This window comes from Opisthocomus hoazin, chromosome 8 (genome assembly GCF_030867145.1).
Source record: "Opisthocomus hoazin isolate bOpiHoa1 chromosome 8, bOpiHoa1.hap1, whole genome shotgun sequence".
NCBI classification, from domain to species: Eukaryota; Metazoa; Chordata; class Aves; order Opisthocomiformes; family Opisthocomidae; genus Opisthocomus; species Opisthocomus hoazin.
In genome coordinates, this window is record NC_134421.1 from 15,539,693 (window position 1) to 15,565,343 (window position 25,651).

General features: G+C 55.5%; 1 protein-coding gene across 1 annotated transcript; it reads right to left on the bottom strand.

Annotated features, from left to right (window-relative positions):
• Positions 1–2,500: 2,500 nt before the first annotated feature.
• Positions 2,501–17,975, bottom strand: CARD10 (caspase recruitment domain family member 10). The gene is made up of 23 exons (XM_075429547.1): positions 17,955–17,975; positions 17,818–17,881; positions 17,576–17,667; positions 16,847–17,252; positions 16,095–16,232; positions 15,470–15,795; positions 13,477–13,659; positions 13,179–13,334; positions 12,925–13,050; positions 12,559–12,753; positions 12,314–12,460; positions 11,457–11,572; positions 11,159–11,199; positions 10,334–10,454; positions 9,660–9,840; positions 8,711–8,834; positions 8,123–8,363; positions 7,760–7,829; positions 7,322–7,421; positions 6,683–6,841; positions 4,338–4,459; positions 3,582–3,697; positions 2,501–3,326 (listed from the first exon to the last, which is right to left on the bottom strand). The coding sequence occupies exons 1-23, from the start codon at positions 17,973–17,975 to the stop codon at positions 3,119–3,121; spliced, it is 3,453 nt and encodes a 1,150-aa protein (XP_075285662.1). The 3' UTR covers positions 2,501–3,118.
• Between the last annotated feature and the right edge of the window lie 7,676 nt (positions 17,976–25,651).

The window sequence follows — 25,651 nt, forward strand, 5'->3', positions numbered from 1 at the left end:
TCCACTGCCTCTGTGCTAAATACTGTGATTGCTCCCATGGCTAGCCACTGCTCCTGAACCAGAAATTCACCTCTCTGAGTGCCTCAGCCACACGCCGGCAGTCCCAGGCAACTGTAAAGGCAGCTTCTATGGCTCCCAGGTATCCTGCAGCACCTCCTAGCCCTGGCCTAGGACCTCAGCTGGGAGGGAAGGGGGGCACAGGCAGAGGATCCTTAGCGATGTCCCCAAAAGACATAAAAACATGATGCAAATTTACCTGGTACAGAGCATGGTGCCAGACAGCAGAACAGGTCAGACCCAACCACGTACAAATTGGAACATGCTTGATGCTAGCGGTGAGCACAGCCTGCTTCTTGCGCTGTGAGATGCCGCTTTCTGCTGGGGTGCCAGGGATGGAGGGGCCGTTCGGTGCCCAATCCTGCCCTGGGGCAGGCTGGCTGACCCATCCTCAGGGGGTGCATGTGACAGAGACCCCACGGTCCTGCAGCTCTGCCGGGGCAGGGGTGCAGCGTGGAAAGGGCTGGCGACTTCCCAGGGCGACACACACACTGCCTTGCCAGTCCCCTCCCTGGAGGGAGAAATCTTGCTCTCGGTGACTTGTCACGGGGGCTTGCACAAGGCTGTTACAGCTGGTAATTGGTGCCCAGGGCTGCTAATTGCATTCTGCCTGTTACCTAACCCGTGACTCATTCCTCTGAGCAGGCAGCCACCCCCCAGAGGTACAAAGGAGGTGGGCTGGGGTGTGCAGGGCAGCGGCTAGGGCAGGGGGCATTAATGTTTGCCTTGGAGCCCTCTGCCCTGCTTCTCACCCGTGTCCAGAACAAGTTGAAGCTGGATTTTGAATGCCTCAGGGGAGACAGGACGGGTAAAGAGAGGGCCTGGAAGGAGGCTGGGAGCAGGCGAGGCTGGCAAGGAGAGCTGGTCAGTGCCAACCTGCCTCCCAGCAACCTTCTTTTGCCTTCCTTTCCCTCCAGCTGACAACACTGATAGCCCAAGGAGGTCCTGGGGGACATCTGTTTATTTGGGGGGAAGGGCTAGCAAGCACCAAGCTGGGAGCATAGCCGGACTACCCAAAATGGGGGGGGGGGAGCTTGCTCTTAACCTCCCTCAGCCCAGGCCATAGGGCTGGGGATGGTTCCCAGTGCCATCAGGGGCAGGAGGAGCTGTCAAGCCCTGAATCAGAGTGGCTCGTGCAGAGTGTTTTCCCTGGCTACTCAAGCGCTACTGCAAACTCTAATCTCCAAATCCACGCCGGCGTGGATAGGAGCTTGCTTTGGGACTTGTCTTCCCATCAGCTCAACAAGAGCCCCACTTTGTCTGCCTGCAGGGCAAGCACCCTCCCAGGGGGCTGGCTGTGCCGGGATGCTCAGGCTGCATCCCCCGGAGTGAATGCCATTTGGGAGCTTTCATCTGGAGCTATGTGTTACACCAGCTCCCCCTTCCCTGGGAGGAGAGCTGCATCGCTCCAGGGCAGAGCTGGGACTTTGCTCTACATTTGAGTGACTGCAGGTTAAAATCTTTTCTTTCCTCCCCCCTTCACTCTCGTCCTCATAAAAGACACAGGCAACTGGTTTAGAGCCTGAAATAACACCCCACAGGGGACCCGTGACGATCAGCAAGTTAATCTTTGCTCAGAGCTTCAGAAGTGCGTGCCGCTAGCGTTGCCCTTTGCACAGGGGCAAGGAGGTCACAGAGAGGACTTGACTCCGGTGTTCGTTGCCCATCTTCTCCCGTTGACCCCAGGATCAGTGGGCTCAGCCCTCTGCCTGGCCTCGTGCCCCACAGAGCCTCCCAGAGCCACAGACCCCATTTTCCTCTCACATGTCCCAAGAAAGACCATCCACCACCCCGACCACCACCTCTCCATGGCGTGGGTAACGTGGCACCCCTTTCCCATCGCAGGCGATCGGTTAGGAGTCAGGACTGTGCTAGGGTGGGCGAGCATGGCTGCTGCTACCCGAACCCTCCACCGTCCTTCTGCCAGATTCTGAACCCACACTCAGCCCCATGTCAGGGTGAGAACAGCCCCACTGGAAGGGCACTGTCCCCACTCTCCTGGCAGTGTGGCTGGGCTCAGTCTCACTGTTGTCCCCCAGGAGGATGAGGTAGCTGGCTTGTCACTTCACAATAACCAGGGCACGGAGGGATGCGAAGCTCTAGGGACCTCAGCAAGACGCATCAAGTGAGCTTTTCCATGGCTTTCCTGGAGCAAGCTGGCCAACATCAGCACTGAGGAGAGGGAAGGGACTGAGAAACAGGGGGCCAGTAGAAATGGGAGGGGGCTTGGTATGTGGCACACTTAACTTGTCCTCTCCTCACACCTCTTGCTGCCCTACAACAGCAAAAGCAGTGCTCCCTCCTTCCCCTGGAGGGCTGGGCAGTTAGGTCTCGGCTAAAGGAGGAGAAAAATATCCCGTCATGCATCACCCAAACCTTCTCAGTAACACACAAGCCCATAGCCTGCCACCCATTCCCATTATGAATGGTATTTAATTCTCCTTTATACGTGGCTTGCCAATAAAAGGCTCCATTAATAATTTACAAGCAATAAAGTGTACAGCTCCTATAAAACCAGGGTTTGTTGCAAGCTTAGTGTCACTCCAGCTGCGGCGGGGCGTTGGCACAAGCGCCGTGCTCCCTGCACCATGGGGCCGGAGGCGAGGTAGACAGGAGAAGAGGGGGCCTGGAGCACACAGCGCCGCAGGGCAGGGGAGACGGAGATGATGGGAGAAGGGCTTCAAACGTGCGTGAGAGATGCTCCTACACAGCCTGATGCCACGCAGCTCCCCTACGTTCCCCCTCTGGCAATTTGACCAAGTACCAGAGACAAGGGCAGCCCAAGGTGATGGGGAACAGCCCACAAGGGTGGTTTCCACCATGATGGTGGAAGATGTCTCTCCAATAAAATACAGAAAGCTCAGATGGGGGAGGCAGCACGTGTTACTCCCCAGCTCTCAGTGGCCTCAAGGGGACCAGAAAGGCTACTCCTGGGGTCTTTGCTACCGGCATCCCCACAGGGAGGAAGGACAGGCTGCCTGGAAGAGCCTGGGGAGGCAGAGACCTCCGAGAACACCTCTTGGGGATGGTAGCTGCCAGTGCCCGCTCTGCTACCCCCAGCTCAGTCGTCGCCCTCCTCAATCCACAGCGGGCGGGTTTGCTCCTGGAAGATGCATCCCCGAACCACTTTGGGCAGCTCCTCGGTGTGGCTCCAGGCGTGGGGCTCCACGCGGGCCCAGGAGCATGGCAGAGTGCGGAGAGCCTGCTCCGCACCGCGGCACACCTTCAGCACCTCCGAGTCCCGCTGGCCCGCCTTTCCCAGCAAGCTCCTGGGGAAAACACAGGGACGAGCATTACCCTTGGCACAAGAGAGATGGCGTAGCAAAAACACCCAGGAATTCCCTCACACATACACAAAGCCTATTTTCCTGCCCTTTTTGCCTTCACTGCGGCCAACACCAACACACACACACACACAGAGCAAGTGCTCTCACCCCAGTCCTTGTCTCTCCCTCTGAACAGAGACAAGGGCTTCTCTCTTCTCCCACGACACCCTTCATCCATGCCACTCCGTCTTTTCTTACCTGAGTCCTCTAACGTTCTTCTCGGTGACCTCGACATGGATAACGATGGGGTATATTTCATTTTTAATTAGATCCCTCACACTCTGAACTCCCAGTTCTAGTAGGCAGTGTTTACTCTGGAAGGGAAATTGAACAGATTTACTGATTTAAATGGAGAAAAAATAACCCCAGCCCTTGACAGCCACATTAAATCAAACCCCATATTGTGAAATATCATTGCTTTTCCAATAGTAATTCTACTAAATGTGGGATTTATGGACAGGGCCAAGAGGGAAGGGGAAAATTAAGAGCAGGGTCACCCACTCCATCACACTGCCAACCCAACCCAAAGGCCCACCAGATCTCTCGCTCAGCCACAGCCCATCTTCACATCCCCTTTGTCACCGTTGTCACCCACAGCCCCACATTTCTCCGTCTGCTCTAAGCAGAGCTGTTGCCGCTTTAGCGAAGATGAGGAACATGAGAGCAGGGAGGTCGCTTCTGCGTATGGCATTTCCCACCGTCTCCCCCACGAATCCCCAGTTGCCATTTCTTTCCCCTAAGCTCAACAGAGACTCAGGGAAAAGTCCATATCCACAACCCCACAGCACCTGGACCTAAAACATCCTCCAAATTACACAGCCCCCAAGCAAGCAGCTCCTTCTCTATCACCACACCACACTCCCTCCTCCCCCGCTCAGCTGTCCCCTCCTCTCCTCCAATCTGAGCGAGATGCCCCATCCTGGCCCTCTCTCCCCACACCAGACAGCTCGGTACCTTCTCCATTGCCTCCTGGATCATGCGGATTCGCCCGCTCTCCCTCCGGTCCTGAGGGGCACTTCTAGACATAGGATGCTCCTGAGTGTTGGTTGCACTGGGATCCCCTTCTGCCAGCTTCTCTGCGAGACAAGAGGAGATGTGAAAAGGGAGACGTCAGCCCCTTCTCCCTCTTGCAGGTACTTTCTGCCTCAGATCCCACATGTTTGCTGCCACGCTGATGCTTCTCGGGTTCAGTGTTTATGGATTCTGGAGAGTGAGTCTAATTATACATTACACATTGGCATGGATCTCCCGCAGCTTTCTGCATACAGAACAAGCAAGATATCACAGCTGAAGATATCTTGCAGGGCAAGAGTAGCACTTGTGTTGCAGTACTGCAGCAGCCTAAGCCAACTTACAGCCATTTTCCTTCCTTCTTCACTGCCACACTGTCCCACCCTCTCCGTAAGAGAGCATGGCAGAACAATAACCACTTTATTTTGCCAGGTAGGTCTTCTGTAGGGTGTGTGAGCTGCATGGGCTCATAGATGGCTCCAGTGAGCTGCAGGGCTGGGGAAGCAAGGGGAGCGTACATCTTGGCACAGGAGAGCGAGAGGATGATGGAGGAGCAAGCTGAACCTCTTTTTTTTGGTGGCAGCCTGAGCCACCTCCCCCTGTCTGGAGGCAGAAGGACAGCACCCGGCAGCCGAGCCAACACCAGGCAGGAGAGCACCAGAGAGGTGATGCCGAGGCAGAGAACTTGGGGCAGAGCTGGCAGGACAGCGAGGTCCAGCGCGGTCAAAGCAACGACTGCCAGGTGCCCCCGGTGACTCCCACCAGAAGACGAGACAACGCACACACTGAGACCTCACTTGGGAGCCACCGGCTTTGCAGCCCGGTGCGGCTGAAGCAGGCGCTAGGCTCTCCCTGCTGACCCTGCTGCCCTAGGCAGCTGCCCACACTGCCACCGAAACACAAGCAGGGAACTTAAAGAGGCTTTTAGGAGCTGCTCATCCCTAAGATAGAAATAATGTACTTAGGAGAAGGCACACCTGGAATTGGGTTCAGAGCATGTTCCAGCTCTCCCCAGCCCCAGGCTGGCTGGGCATCCTCTGCTACCTCTGCCTGGTGGCACAGGTACTTCCCAGCTACAGCCGGATCCCACAAAGTCATCTGTTTTCAATGGGGGCATCAGGCTCCTGCAGAAGATCAGCTGGCTTATACTGACTGTGCATCAGCTGGGGAGTTCTCCAAGGGAAAACACAGGCAGCGAAGAAAAGGGAAATGGGTCGGGGCTCCCGGATCACCCTTCTTCCCTTGCAACAGGCAAAACTGACAGGGGAGAACAGAATATTTGCCCTTGGTGTAAAGTCTCCAGCTGCAGTAATGGCTTCGAAGCATGTCCCCATGCAGTGTGAGGGGGACCCTGCAGAGGGCTCAGTAGGACAGGATATGTGGCCAAGTCACTCAGATGACAAGCCCAGCAGCCAAAATTTGCGGAGCCATGCTTCTTCAGCAAACCAGAGATTTTTCACTACCTCCATCACCACCCCCCAAAAAATGTACCAGCTCATTTTTCAGTCCTGAGGATGCCAAAGGGAGGACTCTAAATGTGCGGAAAGGAGAGAGATGGAGAAGGGAGGAGGAAGGGGGAAAGAAGGAGTTGTCCTCTGTGAAAATTCCCTATGGGAAAAAAGGTCTTTCTCCATCAGCCTCTGCAGCGGTGTGTCAGCCTCACACTGGTGGCAGAAGGAAGGGGACAACAGCACAAAGGCTGGATCCTCTCATTCCTGAGGTGAAAGAGCTGGTACGAAGTCAACCTGCAGATCCCACCTCAGCCAGGAGTTTCATCTCTGGGAAGAGCCACCCGGAGCAGCAAGGCAATGCCACTGCCACCTACTCAAGGGAAAAAAGAGAGGATCCCCACGCCCCAGGAGACCAGAAGGGAGGGCCGACTTCCCTCTGGGCCAAAGGGATAGGACACAGTTAATAACGGGAGGGAACGTCTTGCAGACACTCAGCCCGAAAAGGTGACCTGTCAACGGGTATTGTCTGGGAAGACTGAGAGACCCCCACACTTAGCCAGTGGAGAGACACCTCATGTCCTCTCCAAGAGTCCCATGAGACCACAGCTTATACTTCCAAAACTAAGAGCACCTCTTCCCTGAATTTGACTGACCAAGGCCTCCAACCGAAGTGACATCCTTGAGCAACGTCTTGGCTTTTCACCATATAGCTAAGAAGTGGCTGGAGGTAAAAGAGGAAAAGCAGCACTGGGAAGTAGGAGACTTGTGCGCTCTACTTCACTCAGCACCAGGTTCCTAAAACAGCCTTGCACATGCCAACCACTCATTGCTGCCTACCTGCTGGGCACACATGGAAGTCCAGGCGAGAGGTAGGCAAGTCCAGCAGGTTCCTGATGAGCCGTGGTGCAATGCAGTTAGGTGACAGCACCACAGGACGGGGTGTCTTGATCACCACAGGGCGCACCAGGCTGTAAGGCTTCAGGCTCTTGTCTGGGTCTGAAAGACAGCAATGAAGAAGAGAAAGCCAAAGGTGAGAAAATGGGAGACAAGGCTGCCACTAGTCCACAGACCATCCTGTTCTTCCTGTACCATCCCCTCATCCTGACTCATGGAGGCACATGCCAAACATCCTATGTCCCAGTAGAGATGCTACCCCGGTTACAACACTCACCCACAGCCAGGTACCCTTGCTGTAGCCCCCCTTGCCCATTTCCTGAGACTCCCTTGAGTTAGACACTAGTTTATTTGCCACAACAAGTGAGATGAGCCCAAGAACCACGGAAGCAACAGAAAGCCTAGGAAAAGGAGCAGAGGCTTTAAATCTGCACGGGCTTCTCAAAATCCTGTTAGCACGGTTATAAGAGAGATCCTGGGCAGAGAGACTGAGGCATCCCAGATGCCAATGTCCCTTCAGTGCCCACAGGGGACCATGGGGTGTCCAGCGGTGATGGGGCAGGTGCAAGGGTCACAGCTCACCTGAGCAGGGGTCCAGCCACAGCTGCTGAGGGGGCTGTTCTGAGCTCCTCTGTGGTTTGGATTTCACCAGGCGCAGCTGGTCCAAGGCCCGTTTCTTTAGCTGAGGAGAAAAGGAGGGCAATAAGGCTGAGAGCATAGACCATCTCACACACACAGAGCTGGCTGCAGAACATCTGCTGGCAAAGGGGATGGAGCACACATGCAAAAAGCATGGGATCAGGTCTGCCACCCATCGTGTTCAGTCTGGGAAGTGGGGAGGGGGTAGGAAAGCAGCCACAGAGCAGTAACACTGCCTGGGCTATAAGCCCCTGCTCTGCTTGTTAACCCAGCTGCCACATCTATACAAGTTGGTTTACCAACAGAGTAGGGCAGATTGCATGCTGAGGTGGTGGGGTGGCCACAGGCGCACACACACACAGCTCTCATTCTTTGGCTTACGTTATTTCTGTGGCCCCTCTGCTGCCCAGGCATCTGGCCCTTCTCCTGGATCTTCAAAAGTTGGTGAGCCCTGAAAAGACAGAGAGGTTGCATTCAAGCAACTCTTGAGCCCCAGGGACCATAGCCTGCTGTGACTCTTCGCCAAACCCCACAGAGACCAGCTGAAGCACTGGCATATCAAAGCCCTCACTCAACCTCCCAGGCTCTCAACGGCACCCAAACACTACCCCACTGGTCTGCCATACAAGGCTTGGGCAGCCCCCACTATCAAGAGGCCAGTCCGCACCCCTCAGGACTCCTAGGGGATGCTCACCAGAGAGAAATGGGGCAGGTACACCCTGCCTTCCTCCTCACCCTGGTTACCTGCTGTAGTTGGGCACTGTCCCCTTGTCCAGGTCCCGCATGGTCAAGGGATCGACGCGAGAACAGTACCACTCCAGCCGCCCTTTGTACATAGTGTCCGTGACGTGGAGGATCTCCCGACACTTGACGCACAGCGCGTAAGGGTCTGATGGCTCCAGGAGGGAGAGGTTGGTGCGTACGTAGAACGAGTCTCCAGAAAACTTCTTCCCTTCTTCTAGGGCTTCTCGCAGAGGCTGGTATCCTGAAGCAGGAGATACAGATCACCGATGCGGACACAGACACAACCACCACCAACACGATACGCAAGTCTCCAGCACAGCTGTGATGCTACGGATTGGGGAGAGGGTTGCAGAGGAGGCAAACAGACAGAAGGTCTGTACCTCCATCCTGTAACTCAGAGGATGCACATGTCACACCAGACAGGGAAAGCTACCGGAGCTACGGCCAACCCCTGTGTCACACATGGTGGCCTAGGACCAAACAGGAGAGGAGACAATAACTGAGATTTACCTCCAGGGCTGGTTGGAGGGTCTGGAAAGGGAGGCAGAGAGCTCAGGCTCAAAGGAGACCCAGCTGCCAGGGCCTTACCTTCCAGGTCCAGCTGAAAGACAAGACTGGAGGGCTCATCCCAATGCAGCAGGCTCAGGTAGGCGACCTCCCGCGTGCAGTTCTCCAGGGAAAGCACCTCTTCCTTCAGCGACGGCACCCTCAGCTAGCAAGGACCCGATGCCATTAGACCTCGGGGCTGGAAGAGCAGGCTCCCCCCGCCAGCTCCCTCACCCATCAGGGTTACACAAGAGATATTACAGAGCAAGGCAGGCCCAGGGAAAGCTCTAGCTGAGGACAAGGCATACTCAGTCTGCCTCTGGTTCCCTCCTCTGCCTCTAAAATACCCACTGCCAGCCACCACTCAGCCTGGATGCCAGGCTGCTGTGAAAGCAAACGTGCGTGCATGAACACGTGTGGGAGTGAGGGCAGGAGAGCTGGTTTATTTTCAGTTACAGGTGGGATATTAATTCAAGTAGCATAGCTGTATTTCAAGTGGTATCATTCTCACCAAAACAAATGCCCTGCCCTCCCTCCAGGAGCTTTCTTCAGAGCAATTATTCTCTATAGCTCCAGGGGGTCACAAAGGCCTGAGAAATCTCGCTCCAGAACTGCCCACTTCACAACGGGCATGTGCAGGATGCGGGATGCAGACCGCTCCGAAATACTACAAGGTGACAAAAAACTCCAGGGACACACAGCTACCTTGCCATCTTAATCTGTGTGACTCCTTTTGGTTTCTCCCCTCCCACAGCTGGAAGAGGTGTTTCAGAAGATCTCAACACTTTTACATACATAGGTACGCTCAAGTGACATGAGACCTGGACGGGTGTTTGCGCTGCACAAAGCAGGGAGCAGTCCCGAGAAACAAGAGAAACTGAGGCAGGCTTCAAGCTGGGTAGAGGTCGGCTTGCACTGGGGCTCGCTCCACATTCCTTGCATCATCCCTGGTACCTGGCAAACCCATAAAGCGAGCCCATTCCCAGACTACCTCAATCAGCCGGCACCCTTCCCTGAGTCCTGCATCCTCGACGCGTGAGCCTGGCTTCACCCACTGGACGTAAACCCCTGTCCTGTTCCCGCCAAGGATGGAGATGTCCGCTCTGAGCCTCTTCTCCTGGGGTGAGGGGTTGCTGGGGTGACCCATGCTAGTGAGCTGTACCACCAGTGACCTGGCAAGGAGAAACACCAAGTCCAGCAACTGAAGTTTGCTGCCTTTTCTGAGAACCTGTCCCCCACACCTTGTGTCCAGCTACAGGGTGTTTATTGTATGAACACTGCGTGGTACAGAGCTCGTGATTCACAGTCTTCACCAGGGCACACAGACAGAGCTTATGAACCCATACGACCCGTTCCACCCCACCAGCCCCAACACCAAAGCCAAGCTGGGCTCCCCTAGACCTCCTCCTACCTAGACAGATGTGTGTCCAACCCAGGGCAACATCCCCACCCCTGCCATAACATATGGGACAGGACAAAAAAACAGCGTCCTGATAGGAAGCAAGGACTACAGGATCTTCCTTTCTCTCCTCTCCCACTAGCAAGAAAGAGTCCGCAAGGTGGGAGGCAGTAAGGAAGGACCTCCCAAGCGTGGTCCCCCAGCACCGCGAAGCATCCCCCCCAAGCAGCCGGCTCAGAGTGCCCAGCTCAGAGAGCAGCAGTCACCTCCTAGTGACCTCCTCGCGGCTGGGAAGCGTGGACAAGCAGATCTCTGACTTCACCCTGGCGTAGGTGCTGCTGGAAGAAGAGGAGAAGGCCCCAAGCGAGGCGCTAGCAAAACCACTGCCTAGGAAAGAGAGCAAGAGGGAGAGAGGGGGCACATCACCTCTCCGAGCGCTGCAGGGAGCTCACATTCTTTGGGGTGGCAAGGGTGTGTCACCCCCCTCCTGGGCATTTTCTAGCATCTGCCTGGGAAATTGAGGCTGCAGGGAGGCTTTGAACGGTCACCCTCCTGGAAAGGGTTTCCCAATGTCTCCTCAGAACAAGCAAATCTTCGCTCCCTTCATCAGTGTCTCGGTCAGAAGGCAGCCACAGCCAGGGCCACCTGGATGTCCCCGGAGGAGATCAGCCACCAGCACCCACCACAGGACCTGCCAGCACCAGGAGCTCCACTCCAGAAGATTTACAACCCACCACCCAGAACCCATAACACCCCAGGGTGAAGGCATTTCTCTCTTCTGTTACCTACTCCCTCAACTCCACATCAAGTTCTCCATAAATGCAGCTCTCCATGAATTAAACAGAGCTGATATGGATAACTACCTGCTCTGCAGAGGAAAAACAAGCTCTTCCAGCTGCTGTGCCAGACATAGCAGCGGAGGCGGGGGAAGGGGGATATGTGGGTCCACAGCACCCTGCTACGGGTGCAGAGCCCTCGCAGTGAGCTGCCCAAACCAGGGGCATGAGGGAGGGTCAGTTGTCCAACACCTCTCCCCACAGCCACCACTTCTCTTTAGGTAAGCCCTCTGGGGAAAGCCCCCACCCGGGTACCTGTTGCATCTTCAATGCTGCTAAAGGAGCCACAGGACAAGCTACAAAGGAGACACAAAGGTGAGCTGTGAGGCAGCAGCTTTTCCAAAACCTGTTCGCATCCCATTCTCAACCCCATCCACACCCCCACAGCCTTCCCCCTCTCCCCCAAAGCACCCCTCAGCCAGCACGCACCTCCCACCCAGCCTTCCCACTCTCAGTCCCCATTCCAGGCTCCCCTTTCCCTGACAACCTGCTCTCCCTGGCCCCCACAACCCCCACAGAGGAGACACAGACTCAAGCAGCCCCCGGCAATCACCTTTTGTAGGGCATGCACCTTTCTTCCCGCTGCCGCCGGAGGATGGAGCCAATGCAAGGTGGGAAAGGGAAGGTGGAAAGGCGGTTGATATCCTTCTCACTGTCGGGAGTCACCTCCTTGGGCAGAGTGAAAGAGAGATAACTGCTAACACCAACACCCAGCAACAGCTCTCCCCTCCCTTTGGGCTAGGCTGCAAACAGCTCCTGGAGTACCACATGCCTCTTCAGGGATCATCCACATCCCTCCAAAAACCCAGGGGCTCCTTGTTTTCCCAGGGAGAGAGCACAGATGGAGATGCACGACAATGTGCTCCCAACTTTTTGCAATGTACAAGCTATGGGAGTAGTAGCTGACGAACAGAATATCCAGCCTTGTCACTGTATCTCACTTTCAGCCACCGCACACTCAGAGGTGTGAGTAACCCGTAGGACTACCCACTTTAGGGTGCTCTAGGATGAGGGTTCAAAGAGTCAAAGGGAAACTGTTAAGAACCTGACTCCATTAAAAACAGCACGATGCTGCTACAGGATTCAAAAGAGCTGGGATATGTAGATTAAACAGCTTTTTGGGGAAGATACATCTCACATGAGGCTGTTGATCTCTAGGGTGTCATATGGGATGAGAAGAGTTTTGCTTCCCCTTCTTTCCTACCTAGCTGAGCACGCTTTGTCAGAGACCAAGAGAACAAAGCTTCGCACTGGGCATCTGGTCCTGCCTTACACACCGCCCCATGCCCAGTCTTCCACCAAGTCACAGCCCCACAATGAACCTGCTCCAATGTCTCTGTGCCCTTCCTGAGCAGCATGGGTCCCCACTGCCCTCAGCTGAGGGTCAGCCTCTTGTGATCAAGCACTCACCATGCTCTGAATGGCCGAGTCCCCCAGGAATGGGACAGCAGAAGCCCCCAGTGCATCCACAACTCCGGTTGTAAAGCTGGAAGGGTTGTCTACAAGGCTCCAGGTGCTGCTGAGGTTGGAGCAGAGGGAGTAGGAAGAGCTGCACATCTGGGAGAGAAGGGATTCCATCATCCCGTTGCTTCCCCCAGAAATCAGCCCCGATCCCCCTGCCTTCTCTGTTCCCCCTTCCTTCCAGCCACCCTCACCTTGCCTAGGCCGCGGCTGCCTTGGCACCGCTGCAGCTGTGCCTCTAGCGTGCTGTTCAGCCCTTCTGCCTGGCTCAGCTTGCTTAGCAGCTCGTCCCTCTCCTCCTCCAGGGCCCGCACGCGTTTGCGGTACTGGTCCTTCTCGATCAGGCTCTGGGAGTATTGCAGCTGCACCCCATCGCGGCTCTGGATTGCCTGCAAGGAGCCAGGCTGAGAGTGAGAAGGTGGAGGACCACACTACTAATCCCCACCTCCCACCCTGGAATGGATGGAGAAGGTGCACTGGGGAAGGAGGGGACATCCAGAGCAGAGACAAAAGCCCTGGTCCTGCTGGGAGATGGAGAGGCAGGGAGGAGAGCAATTCACCTGGTCCCGCTCTTTCTCGATCTCCTCCAGCTGCAGCAGCACTGTGTTCATCCTATGCTTGTAGAGATCGCAGTCCTTCTGCAGCGTCCGGTATTTCAGCTGCAGATCTTCCACCTCCTGGAGGTACTGGCAACAGCGAGCAGCGAGCATTAGTCCTCCTGGAAGCGACTGTTGCAGCTTCCCAGCCCCCTCCTTCCCCTGTCTTCCAGGCCCTGCTCAGTGTGCAGGGATGGGGGCGGTGATGGATGCTCTACCTTGTCCCTCAGCTCTTCGGCCCACTGCAGCTCGTTCTGCAGGGAGTTGAGTTTCTGGCAGAGATCCTGCCGGTCGTCTTGGGCTTCCTTCCAGTCGTGCTCCAGGATGTCCAGCAGGATCTGCTCAGAGCCTGGCACTGGGCCCTCACCGGGTGTCTGGGAGGCGAGAGGGTACCATCATTGCACCACAAGCACCAAGGGACCACGAGACCAGGGCAATGAGAGGCAGACTGTCACCGGCACCGGGGCAGCCCCAGGAAAGGAGGCAGCCTGGATCCTGCCCAGCCCCGTCGGGTACCTGCAACATGCCCTGCAGCTCCTGCAGCGATGCCGTGAGCCGCTGGTTCTCAGCCTGCAGCTCGGACATGGCATCAGGATGGCCCCGCTCCTCCGGCTCTCGCTGGGGCGGTGCAGACACCTGTTTCCGAAGCAGGCTGCACTCCTCCTCCAGGCTGGTGACTTTGCATTTCAGCTGGTCCACCTGCAGCCCAGGGGAGAAACATAGTCCGGCACACGCAGCCCTGCACCTCTGCCTTGGCGGGAGAGGGAAGCAGAGAGAAGACGCAGGGCAGAAGACAAGTCTGGAGGCAAGGAAAGTGATGGCTGGGCAACCACAGGAAGGAAGGACTATCCTACTGCTGGGCCAAAGTTACCACAGCTGTACACAAAAGCTTTTCCCTGCAGGGCAAAGGAGGAAGATGCAATTGCGTAAGCGCGTTCAGTCTCAGGATCCTCTCTCAGCACAACAACTTTCTTGCTACCTTGCGGCATCCCCAGTGCAGCTGGTCTTGACCCCGAGTAGACCAGGGACCTCTGGTGCATTGCCAAAGCCAGCAGCTGTGAGTATCCCAAAGGCTTCCCAGCTCTTAGAACAGCCGAGAAACAAATTGACAGCAGAAAAATCCACGGGAGGCCATTCAGTGTGGGGAGGTCACTTCTGGCCTGGGAAGCGTTTGAGGCTCAAGCTGCTGGAGGTTGCAGGTACTACAGATGCATCATCACACCCTGGCCTGCTCTCGCACTCCTCCACCACCGTGTCACTGGAGCAGGGGAGGTCAGTTACTTTTAGGAGTAAGGGAGGTCCTCACAGACCTGTAACGACCAATGAGGTTGATCAGAGAACCAGAGTTTCACAGCCAGGTAAGGCTTTGAGATGAAAAGAGGTAGAGGAAAACCATCAAAGGCACTGAGCAGTAAGCAACACTGCCAAAATTGCCAAGCAGGGACTTGGGAACTGGATAACTTCTGCAAATCTCCCCAAAAGACCTAAAACAAGTTTTGGGGATCAGTCACTTCTGGACCATGGAGCCAGGGAGGGAAAAGCAGGCTGGGACCTGGTGACCCACCCTGCTTCCAGGGGGATTTCTCCACCCCACAGTCACCTGCAAGCAATTCGCCTCCCTGCTCAGAGAAGCCAGGGGAGCTGGCATTGGCAGGAACGCCGGATAAAAGGTAGAGGAGGATCCCGGCGCTGGCAGAGCAGGATGAGGAATGAAAGGTAACCATGGGGCTGTGTGAGAGGTCCAGGCCCAGACTGGTGGGGGGAATGCCAGGAGGCAGCTGAGCACCGAGGAAACTGGGTTATTAATAGGTTGAAGGTAGGGCTGCCCTTGCCCAGGCAGGAAATGGGCGCGTTTGCTGGAGGCGAGAGCTTGGCAGCTGGAGCGCAGTGTCACGAATTCCTTCAGGTATGCGGCATGAGTCTCCCAAACGTCATGAGGGAGACGAGGAGGCGGTGGGGAGCGGCGGGGAAAGAGATGGAGCCTGGGCCAAAATGCTCCTGCGAGCAGCAAGGCGGGCTGGGCAGCCCCAGGCAGCACACACACACCCAGCGAAGCCACCGTCCTCTCTAGAAAGGAAAACGCAAGCCCTTTCCTGGGGAAGGAGTAAATATAAACACGCAGCATGACAGAATCAGCTGCCTGCTGCGTGCCTGTGCTGCCCGGACACAGGGCAGGGCAGCGAGCGTGTGTAAGAGCAGACAGGGCATCTCATGGTACTGGCAGCCAGGCTGAGAGCCAAGAGATGCCAGGGAAAATGGCAGCTCCCTCAAGGAGCTGGTTCTGGCTCCTCCAGGTGATGTATCTCCAGCTGCCCGAAGGCACGAATAAGCCTCCTGTGCCATGCCCATGACCTAGCCGCTCTGCAAGACCATGGGCACACACCCCAATACACATCCCATCTGCCATCAGCTCCTTCACACCCACGGGTCACCATGTGCGGACATCCATGTGCATCCCTCTCAGCTTCCACACCCCCGCCGCCAACCCCTGCGCTCCCCGGGGCCATACCACCAGCTGCAGGTCCCGGCTCCGCAGCACGGCCAGGTTCTTCTCCTCGCAGAGCTGCGCGTAGCGCATGGCCATCATGTAGTTCTCGTCCTTCAGCCTCAGCAGCTCCATGCTGTTGGAGTCCCACTCCTCTCTCAGCCGCTGGCAACGCTCCTTCACCTTCAGGAGCTCCTGCAGCTGCTGCTTCAGCCGGGCCTGCTCTTGCTCCAGCGCCTGGTTTTTCACCTGGAGCTGGTGCTCCTTCAGCAGGTGCTCCTTTCGCTGAGCCCTCACCTTCTTCACCTCCATCATCAGGAACTGGGTTAGTCCCTCAGGGCCTTCCTCATCTGGAGGGAGACAAAGAAGAATCAGGTCCTGGAGGCTGAGACAGGGGTAACCCCAAAAAAAGCAACCCAACGCTCTGTTTTCCATCAAGTGGTGCCAAGCTCTCCTGAGGGTTTGCAGCCCTTCTTGTTCCAGGCTTACGGCACCACGGCCCGTCACACATGTACATCAGAGCACAGTGCTGTCAGGGTTCCTTGCACACAGGTAGCATGAACCAGGGCTTTATACATGTACACGCACAGATTTCTGGCCCTTCCCATGCGAGCAGCAGCTGAAGGGGGGACAGAGCACCTGCCCCTACCCAGGATCATAGAGCAGCGTTGGGCGGGCTCCCTCCCCGTTAGCCGGGTGTAGTGCTCCGGGTAGTAAAACTCTAAGGACTCCAGGAAGGCTTCGTAGCCTCGTTTCCCACGGCGCCGGAGGATGTCCATCAGGTAACCTGGAAGAAGGGACAAAGAGCTAGCATGGCCTCAAGTTGCGTCAGGGGAGGTTTACACTGGATATTAGGAAAAATTTCTTTGCTGAAAGAGTGGAACAGGCTGTCCAGGGAAGTGGTGGAGTCACCATCCCTGGAGGTGTTCAAAAAACATGTAGATATGGCACTTCAGGACATGGGTTTGTAGGCATGGTGGTGATGGGTTGACGGTTGGACTTGATGATCTTAGAGGTCTTTTCCAACCTTAATGATTCTATGATTTTATGACTCTATGAATTCCCTGAAAACTAGAGGCAAAACAGCATAGCCCAGCTTCATGATACGAAGTAGCATCTCCACCAGTTCTGCTTCCATCCACAAGAACGGGAATGGCTGCAGGAGGGAACGGGATGGGCGCGCCACCCTCATCTGTGTGCACCCAGGGAGAGGCCCACAGAGGACAAGAGGGAGGTCTGGCTGCAGAGCATCTCGGGGAACAACAAAGCTGGGGTAGCAGTGCAGTGAGAGGGGCCAGGGGGCCACACCACCACATGCTGGGTAGCATCCACTGCATGTCAAAACCAGGTTGTCCCCCACAAACCAGGCCCATCTCAGTTCGAGTTTGTGCTTTCTCCCACCTGTCTGGTTGCTTTTGCAAGGGAATCGGCATGAATTGAGCACCTCCTCCTCATCCTGCTCGTCTATCACACGGCACTGGCGCAGGTATGGGGTGAGCTTCGCAGGGTTCAGGGAGCGGGTCAGCTGGTGCCGTGCACTCTCAATCTTCTCCCAGACGGTGTCTTCTTCCTCCTCCTGCTCCGAGAGGCTGCAGGCTTGGAGAGGGGGATTCTCCAGGGCTGGGAGGATAAAAGGAAAGAAAAAGTCTGAGGAACGATGGAGCAGCACAGGGTAAAAGGCATGAGTAGCCATGGGAGAACACGAGTCAAGGTATGCAAACCATTTGGCAGTCTTGCAAATGGGACTCAGATACATCAGAAGCCATTTTACATACAAATCGATCCACCAGGATCTTGATGTGTCCACCTAGGGCCTCAGACACACAGAAGGCAGACAGCGGTGGTGTGTAAGGGAGTTAGAAGCATATGCAGTGGGAAGTCTAGGAAAGATGCCATCTTCATCCCTGAAGCACTCTTAAATCCCCCTAACCATCACACATCTTCCCTTTGTCCTCATTCCTGAGAATGGGAAACTCTCAGGACCAAGAGCCTGGGACATACTCTGTCATATTGGGATTGGAGAGCAGGGTTTCTCAGGGGAAACATTTGCCGTGTGCAAGCCCCAAGCGTTGGTGACCAAACTGAAGTTCTCAAGGGCACCATCCCACAGAGCAGCTTTGCTACCGGTACTGGAGCCAAAGAGGAATCACAGAAGTGCATCTTCCATGTGTCTTCCACATCACTGTGGAGCCCTAGAAATACGTAGCAACAAGGCAATTCCTCTGTCAACCAAATAAAGCAAGAGAGGCACCATGAAGCCAATGGACGAAAAACCCTTAGAGCAGTGGTGAATCTGCTCCATTATGTCCTACAGGCTGTGATGGAGCAGGTATGTGCAAGGATCTCTCCTCCCAGCTGTGTCTCAACTCAACCAGGGTTATCTATTTTCACTTGAGAAATAAAATCTGCTTCACAGGCCAGCACAAATCCTTTTAGCTGGCAAGGCAAAGCACAGCAAAGCTCTGCTGAGACCTAGAAGACATCGCTCCTCCCCAGTGTGCACCGCTACCTGCCGCTCTGGTGCTGGCATCAAGTCCAGCTTTCCTACCCCAGCCACACAAACATCCCCGGGGCAGTGTAGATGTTCATGTCACTTGAAGGCAGAGGGAAGGAAATCTCCCACTCTTTTTTCTTTTCTTTGGGTTTTTTTTTTCTTTCTTGTGGCGAGAATGATATCATGCAATTTCAGACAGCCAGCTAGCACAGCAAGGAGGATGGTTGAGAGAGCTGTGCAGAAGTTAATCCTCCAAGTAGGAATGTGGGAGGCTCAGGGTCTGCTGGGCGAAGAATAACACGAAGGGAGAATTGTTGAAGCCACAAAAGATACTCAAGTGTCTGATTTCCAGCACCCAAGGGCTTGGGAGCCCAAATACCAATACAGACCTGGATCTCAAAACGAGCTGCGTTTCTCGCAGAAACTGATCTCTCTCCTTCGGGAAAGGCTCGCTCGCCACAGGGACACAAGCGCGCAGGAGGAGGATGCAACAGCAGGCCACAGCGCTGGTCTGAGCTCCGCTCCTCCGCAGCGGATTTATCCCTTTAGATCAAAGTGTTCCTCCAAGAAACCCAAACCGGCTGCGCAAGCCAGGCGAGCTGGGCAGAGCCAGAGGGCGGGGGGTCCGGGAGCCGGTACCCCTCCTCCCGCCCGGGGCACCCCTCCTCCCGCCCGCCGGGGGGCCGAGGGGGGGGGGGAGCAGCGCTTCCCCCTTCGTCCCGCCCGAAGGAACGGCGAGCTGGAGGCCAGCCCCGAGGAGCTGGCTGGGAAAGAGCAGCAGAAGAGGGGCAAACACCCCCCCTACCACCCCCCCACCCCCTGCCCAGAGCCAGTGCGAAACCCACGGCCCCGGCAGCAGCCTCCGCGGGGGGAAGGGGGGAGGGAAAGGGACCCAGCGGCCCCCGAGGGCTCCGCAGGGCCCGGGGAGAGGGGCCCGTGCCCTGCTCCCGGCCGGGGGCTCGCTCCTTACCCGCCATCCCCGCCGCCCCGCTCCGCTCCCCGCCGCCGCCCGGCTCGCCGCCCCGGCAGGTGTGTCTGCAGCGCTCTCCCCACCCCGCACCACCTTCCCTCCCTCCCTCCTTCCCTCCTTCCCTCCCTCCTCCGGCCGGCTGGGAGGGAACCGGCAACCCCCCCCCTCCCCGCCCCGGGGCTATGGAGAGCCGAGCCCAGCCCTGCCCTGCCCGCCCCCGGGGGTCGCGGAGGCACTCACCGACGGGGCGGAACTCGCCCCCCCCCCCCCCCCCCCGGCCTCTCCCGGTTTCTGGGACCCTCCGGCTGCTCCTCACCCGGGAGAGACGGGGAAGGGTTTTTTTTCTCTGCGGGTGTCCCCCCCAGCCCCCCCCCCCCCCCGTCTTTCTCGCCAGCCCCGGGACGGAGCGGCTCTGCGGAAGGATGTGGCTCGCCAGCGGCTTCTCTTCCGAAACGCACCCGGCTTCACCTCTCGACACAGCCCGATCCAGCCCGAGAAGAGGTGCCACAGGCTGAATTTTGCCCCCCCCCCCCCCCAGTCCTCGGTAGTGTCTGCGGGTGGAGCTGGGCATGGAGGCACCCCCGGGGCAGCGTGACTGAGCCGAACCCCAGGGCACCTGGCCAAGCACGGAGTGCCCCCGGGCCGGGGGCAGGTGCCGGGGAGCCTTCCTCCTCCCCGGTCCGAGTGGCCACGGCAATCTCAAAGCACCCCAAAGACCCCACGCAGGGTCTCCACCCCTGCCATGTACCCAGTTGACCAAATCTGTGCGTACCACCGGGACCAGGAGGGGTCTGGAAGAGGTGGAATTGGACACCATAGTCAGTCCCATCATATGCCTCCCCCTCCAAGGCGAAGTTGTTTTTTATTTCCTCTAGCAGCCCCTTTTCGCTCTCATTTCGTCACTCCCAGTTGTGTCAAACCTCAGACCTCAGTGGCCAGGATAGACAGCGCAGGCTCTGTGCAAGAGATTCCCAGTGCAGTATCAAGCTCATAAGAAATGGGGGTTCGCCTGATTCCCCCCCAGCCTGGGGGTCAGCCCACAGGGTAGCCTGGAGTAGTGCTGTGCATCCCTCCAGGGTTCTGCGACACAACATGAAGGAGCCCTGCGTTGCTCCTGCTCCTGCCAATACGTTCCCGAAAGGGAGGTGTCAGCATTCCACCACTGCAGCTTCTGGACCCCACCTCTGCATGGAAACATTTCTCTCCTGCCTCAGAGAAGTGAAGAAACCAAAGTGGGGGGAGTATGACATAATCCTGAGGTACGAACTGACCCCCCTGCCCTAAAGGATTTCCGTTGCACCCAAAATGAACATCTTCATTTGTGTCTTCTCCAGGACCAATGGCAGACGCATCCCCTCTGGTCCTCACAGGGCTCCTGCACTGGCTTCAGCGAGGTGGTTTGAGGGAAGGGGAGGCTTTAGCAAGACCCTTTCGCCATGCTGCTATGTTCTCTTCAAGACCAAACATAACCATTATCTGGGAACTGAGACTGTATCTGTGTGATGCACAGAACATCACACAGATACACAGCCTTTTTTGCTGCAAAATGCACACAGGTACTGAGCAAACAGCAGGCACACACGTGCACACAGGGCTTTCAGCAAACGCCACCTCCTCTCGCATGGCGTCCATCCCAACAGGCACCGGCTGACACCCCGAGCACACAAATTTGCTGCTGACTCACCCTCCCTGTGAAGGGTCCCAACCGCCGCCTTCCCCCCCCCTGCAAGCCCAGCACCGCACAGCTCTCTCCCAAAGGGAGGTCCCAGGACCACCAGCAGCAGGGTGCAGCTCCTGTCTCCAGCCTTTACCTCCAGCCAGAGGCGTCCAGTTGAGTGATCAAAAGCAAGTACAAGCAAGGCTGCCTGCAGGGAACCCGTTCTGACTCAAGCCGTGGCAATTTTTGCCTGCTTAGTGATTCTCTTGCAAACAACCCAGGTCTCTCTCTCTCTCTCTCTCTTCCCCTAACACTCTCTGAAAAAAAAAAAATTCCTGAGCAGGATATTATGTGGTGATAGAAGATAAGATCTTCACAGTCATGATAAAAGCCCCAAAACAAGCATTGGTTTCTCTCATTCACCCAGAGAGAGACAAACTCAAGCCTGATGTCAAGGAAACCTCTTCCTCCACTCACTCTGACCCCACGGGCAATGGCTGCGGTGCTTTGTGACTCAGAGCGCGCAGACATCAGACAGAGCAGGTCCCACATCAAGCACCGTCGGTCACTCTCCTTCATGGAGGGTCTCTTCTGAGCTCAACAGGCACACCAGGAGCAAGCAGGTCACCCCTGGGGGCTCTGAGCTGGGCGGATGATCCCAACAGGTCAGGCAGACAGCTCCTCAGAGGAAGCAGATGGTCTGTCCCTGCTTTTTGGCCAGAGTTGGGAGGCACAGAGATGAAGAGCTCACCCTCTGGAGGGAAGCTGCAGCCGTACAAGACACCTCTAGTTCAGCTGAGATGCGTGGTCCCACTGGACTGTGCATGCTCATGGCCAGGTACTGCGTTTAGAAAATAGCTTTACTGGTAGCAGCTACTTTTGTGCTGGCACACTTGAGTTCACACTAGGAATGACATTGGGGTGTCTAGGTGGGGTTTTTTTTGTGTTGGGTTATTGGCTGTTATTTTTTTTTTTTTCAAATTCTAACCAAAATAGTCACACTGGTAAAACTTTCCAAGCCACACCGTCTCGCACAGGAAATCTATGACAGGCCAGCGAACGGTGAGCCACGCGCTGTTTCCACTGCCAGAGGAAGGGCTTAGCACGACCCACATGGCCCACAGAGTGTGACGGGCAGCTGGATCCTCTGCAGGACCTTGCGGTGTGGGCCCAACCAATGGTGCTGAGAGGTCAGCGGGACCCCTCGGAGGCAAGCGAGCCCGTGCTGCGAGGAGCAGGGCTGGGTATCCCACAGCACCGCATCGTTTGCCCCCTCCAAGAAACAGCTTGAGGAAGGTCTGAGGCAGGGAAGGAATTCGTTAAATTCCCAATCGTGTGGCTAAAACGCCGTCAGTATAAAGCTCAACCTGCAGTTACAGATGGTCAGCTGAGATGCTTTGTAAAGTCCTGCCCTGTGTTTTGGGAAGCGCAGTATCTTTACAAATCTGTCCTGAAAACTCCTACCCACACAGTGTCTGTAATGTGAGCTGGTCAGAACATCTTCAGTAACATATTTCTTGCTTGGTCCTTTTTTTTCCAGTCAAAATATGCTATTCTTCTTGCAGCCCGGTGACGTGCAGAGACCTACGGCTTCCAATGAGGTTTTAGGGGACAGGTTTGCGAAGGTGCAGGGTGGTCTCCCTTGCCAGGTCAAGGAAGAGAGTTTGAAATAACCCCCCCCCAATAGTAACTTCACCCTGCAACAGCTGTCCCAACACGATTTGGTGTCATGAAAAAACTCTCCGCAGTTTTTGTTCCTGTATGGAACAAAAACAAACAGTGAAAGCGCAGAAGAGGTTGTGAAACAGAATTATCGATGCCAGCCTGATCTAATTGGCTCATACGCCGGTTCACACCGGATTAGTTAACACACACAGAAAAAAACCAAACCACTTTTGTTTGCCTGAGGACACTCGTCAAACTCGGTGTTTATATTAACAGCCTTTGCAGGGGCTTTGACTACCTGCTCATCTCCCCGACACTTTTCACAGCGGATGTAAGACTGCCCTGGCACGCTGACAGTGGTTTGTTCCCTTCATGGTGGTGGTGATGACTGCAGAAGGGGAGGAGGAACTAGCTTACCCCCCCAAAAAAAAAATAAAAAGGGACGAGTGGCCTTCATGGCAGGAAGGAAATGCATGCATCTGTGTGTGGAGATAGCAAAACAAGCGAGTATTTCCTTCAGCATTCCACCCCCCCACGCACACACCCATCGCCTGGAGCTACAGGAGGCAAAAGTGTGTGGGAGCCCTTCGCTAAGGTATTGGCAACACGCCTCCGTCCTCATTAGGGCATCGAGGTGTGCAGGGTGGCAAGGAAGACCTGAATCAGAGCAAGCTGATGGGATTCGAGTCACTGCTGTGGCCTTCCAGGCTCCAAAGCTGCCCCTGGCAAAGGGGCTCCACCTCAACAGGGCTGAGCCTGGAAATCTCCTCAAGCTTGGCTCCCACCTCAGCCTTGCTCACAGTGGCCTTATTCTAAGCATTATCCCTATTCCTGTTTTTTTTCCTCACTCTCCAGAAAATTGACCAATGGACAGTCCATCTCATTGCTCATTTTGAATCCAATTTGGTTGGCTGCTTCTGCATCAGATTTTGCAAGACGACCATTAAAGTCTGTCCTCCACTGCATAAGAAGGGTCCAAACACCGATGTATAGGGGTTACAGTGAATTCAGGAGAGCAGTATCTGCTCTCCCCAGGCATGACCCACTCTGTCTAGAAACTGGAGTGAAGTCAGCTCTCCAGCAAAGGACACACCTTTGGTTTTTACCGGTGTGTGTGCAAACGGAATTTGACTCTAAGGGAGGAGAACTCCATGGACTGAAGACGTACACACAAAGAGAGGGTAGATAACACCTGCTTCGGGCAGAGAATAAATGACTGTCCAAGAGGCAAGATGATGGAGGAGGGAGCCCAGAAAAGGAACAAACCCAACTGCATTTTTTTTGCAGCAGGCAACAGCTCACGCAACCCACAGGCTTTTCCTTCATGCTTTCCTTGCACACTGAGGCTGCAGCCACCAGAGGTCAATATGACCATGTCAACCTCAGCCAACTGTTGCTGGGTGCTGCACAGGGCCGCTTTGAAACTCCAGGATGACAAACAGAAATATGAAGTAGGTAGTGTTTTCCACCTCTCAGGACATGACTTTGGGGTAGATATGCATGTAAACCAACAGTCAAAGCATTAATCACAACGTTACGTTACCTCAGCCCTATCCTGGAAAAAAGGGCTTGAGAATGACAATGTCCCAAATTAGCATCCTGCAAACACTCTTAATTGAGAACCTGTTGCTTGCCCATGGTCCCACAGAACCCCACAAGTGCTCCAGTCACTCTGGGCATGTCTCATACTGCCAGTTTGAGTGTCACTCGGGTGTTTTCATCAGTCCCAGACCTGCCCTGTTAGCAACAGGTGGAAATGGGCTACCTGTCCTCCCCTGAGTGCCACTTCTGCTCCCTGGGGCATAAGGTCTGTCACAGTGAATGAAGTCTGCCGTAGATTCAGGTTGGCTGAATAAAATGAGTAGCTGACCTGCAGCCAGAGGAAGGCAAATGGGTTAAACGAGCAGAGTCATCCATCTGGGTTAGAAGTCAGACAGGGAAGATGGCACTGCGCAGAACAGAAATCAACATGTCTCAATAGCTTTCTAACAGGCAGCCATTTCTCTGCACCCCCATGGGTACCAGTTACCTTCTCCTCTCCATTTCACCTATGTCTTCCCCTAGACCTCCCCAAAACAGTCACAGAGAGGCCCTTTCCATCCTAGCCTCCCAACCCCTTTATCATCTGTGTGGACATTCAGAGCAAACAAAACACTCCTATTCCTGCTCCAGCAGAGCTCCAATCTCATCTCCAACCTTGTGGGATGTCCAGTTTTCCTAGACAAGAGACGTCTTCTTCTCCAAGAAGACTTCACTGGACTACAGGATCATCAGTGGTCCTCTGCCCAAAACTAGCCAGCTGCCCAGACCAAGCAAGCTTCCACCTTCTCATATGAGCTGTAGCTTAGGATGGGAGCAAAGGCAGCAAACTCTGCCTTGTCTTTGCAGGGCAGATGAAGCCAAAGGCACCAAGACAGTGAGAATCACCAGCACCAGCTCAGATGCCATCATGTAGACAAGCAAACTGACTGTGAGCAGTTGAATTCAGAAGAACAAATTACCACCAAAAGATTAGCTACTTAGCTGGGAACTCTGCTCTGCCTACTTCAGAAATGCCCTGGTCCCTCACGCAGCTTTGACAGGATGGAAGGAAGGAGCTTAGATGGAAAACACCACTTGCATCTTCCCTTCCTCTTCCCCGAGATGATCAAAGTCCATATGGTCCCTCTCCTGAGCTGGTGCACAAGTATGGCCCAGGATCCCTGGCAGGCAGAGTCCCTAAGAGTTGCTGTTAGGCTGAGACTGGCCAGATGCTGGTGGAGGAGGAGCAGGAGGGGGTGACACCGTCCCATAACACCCATGACACCGAACATGTGCAGATCAGGGAAAGGGACAAGGTTCATGTGCTGGGGAAGGAAGATGTTGCCCACAAGCAAATTTGCTCCACAGAGCAACAAACAACATAAATTAAGTCCCAAAAATCCCTCTTCTACTACAATAGTTAGGGCTTTGAGGGCACGAGCTGGTGATGTACGTGGGGAGGCATGTTGGCACTTCAACCTGCAACCCATCAAATCTCCAGCAGCAACCGTCAGAGGACAGGTCCTGGTTCACAAGTCCGCCTGGCCTTGCAGTTCATGGTTTGGGCAACAAACCCCAGCCTGGTGGTTTTCTAGCCCCAGGAATACCTGAGCGTCCTAGGGAGGGCAACACAACTGCAAGAGAGGGAAGCATGCTGAGACTTTGCTGAGGTTTCAGTAGGCTGGGACCAGGGCAGGACCTTTTCCCCATGGCTGGAGAGCAAATCTGTCCAGGACACAGACAGGCAAAAAAGCTGAGATCATGCTAATGGCGGTGAAGCCTCTCCGGAGAGAGCAATGAACAGCGGAGAGCCACCAGCACTTGCAGCACTGCTCCAGAGCCATCGGGTGGCACCACCCCACCGCCCAACCCCTGGGGAACGAGGTGGCGGGGGAAGTG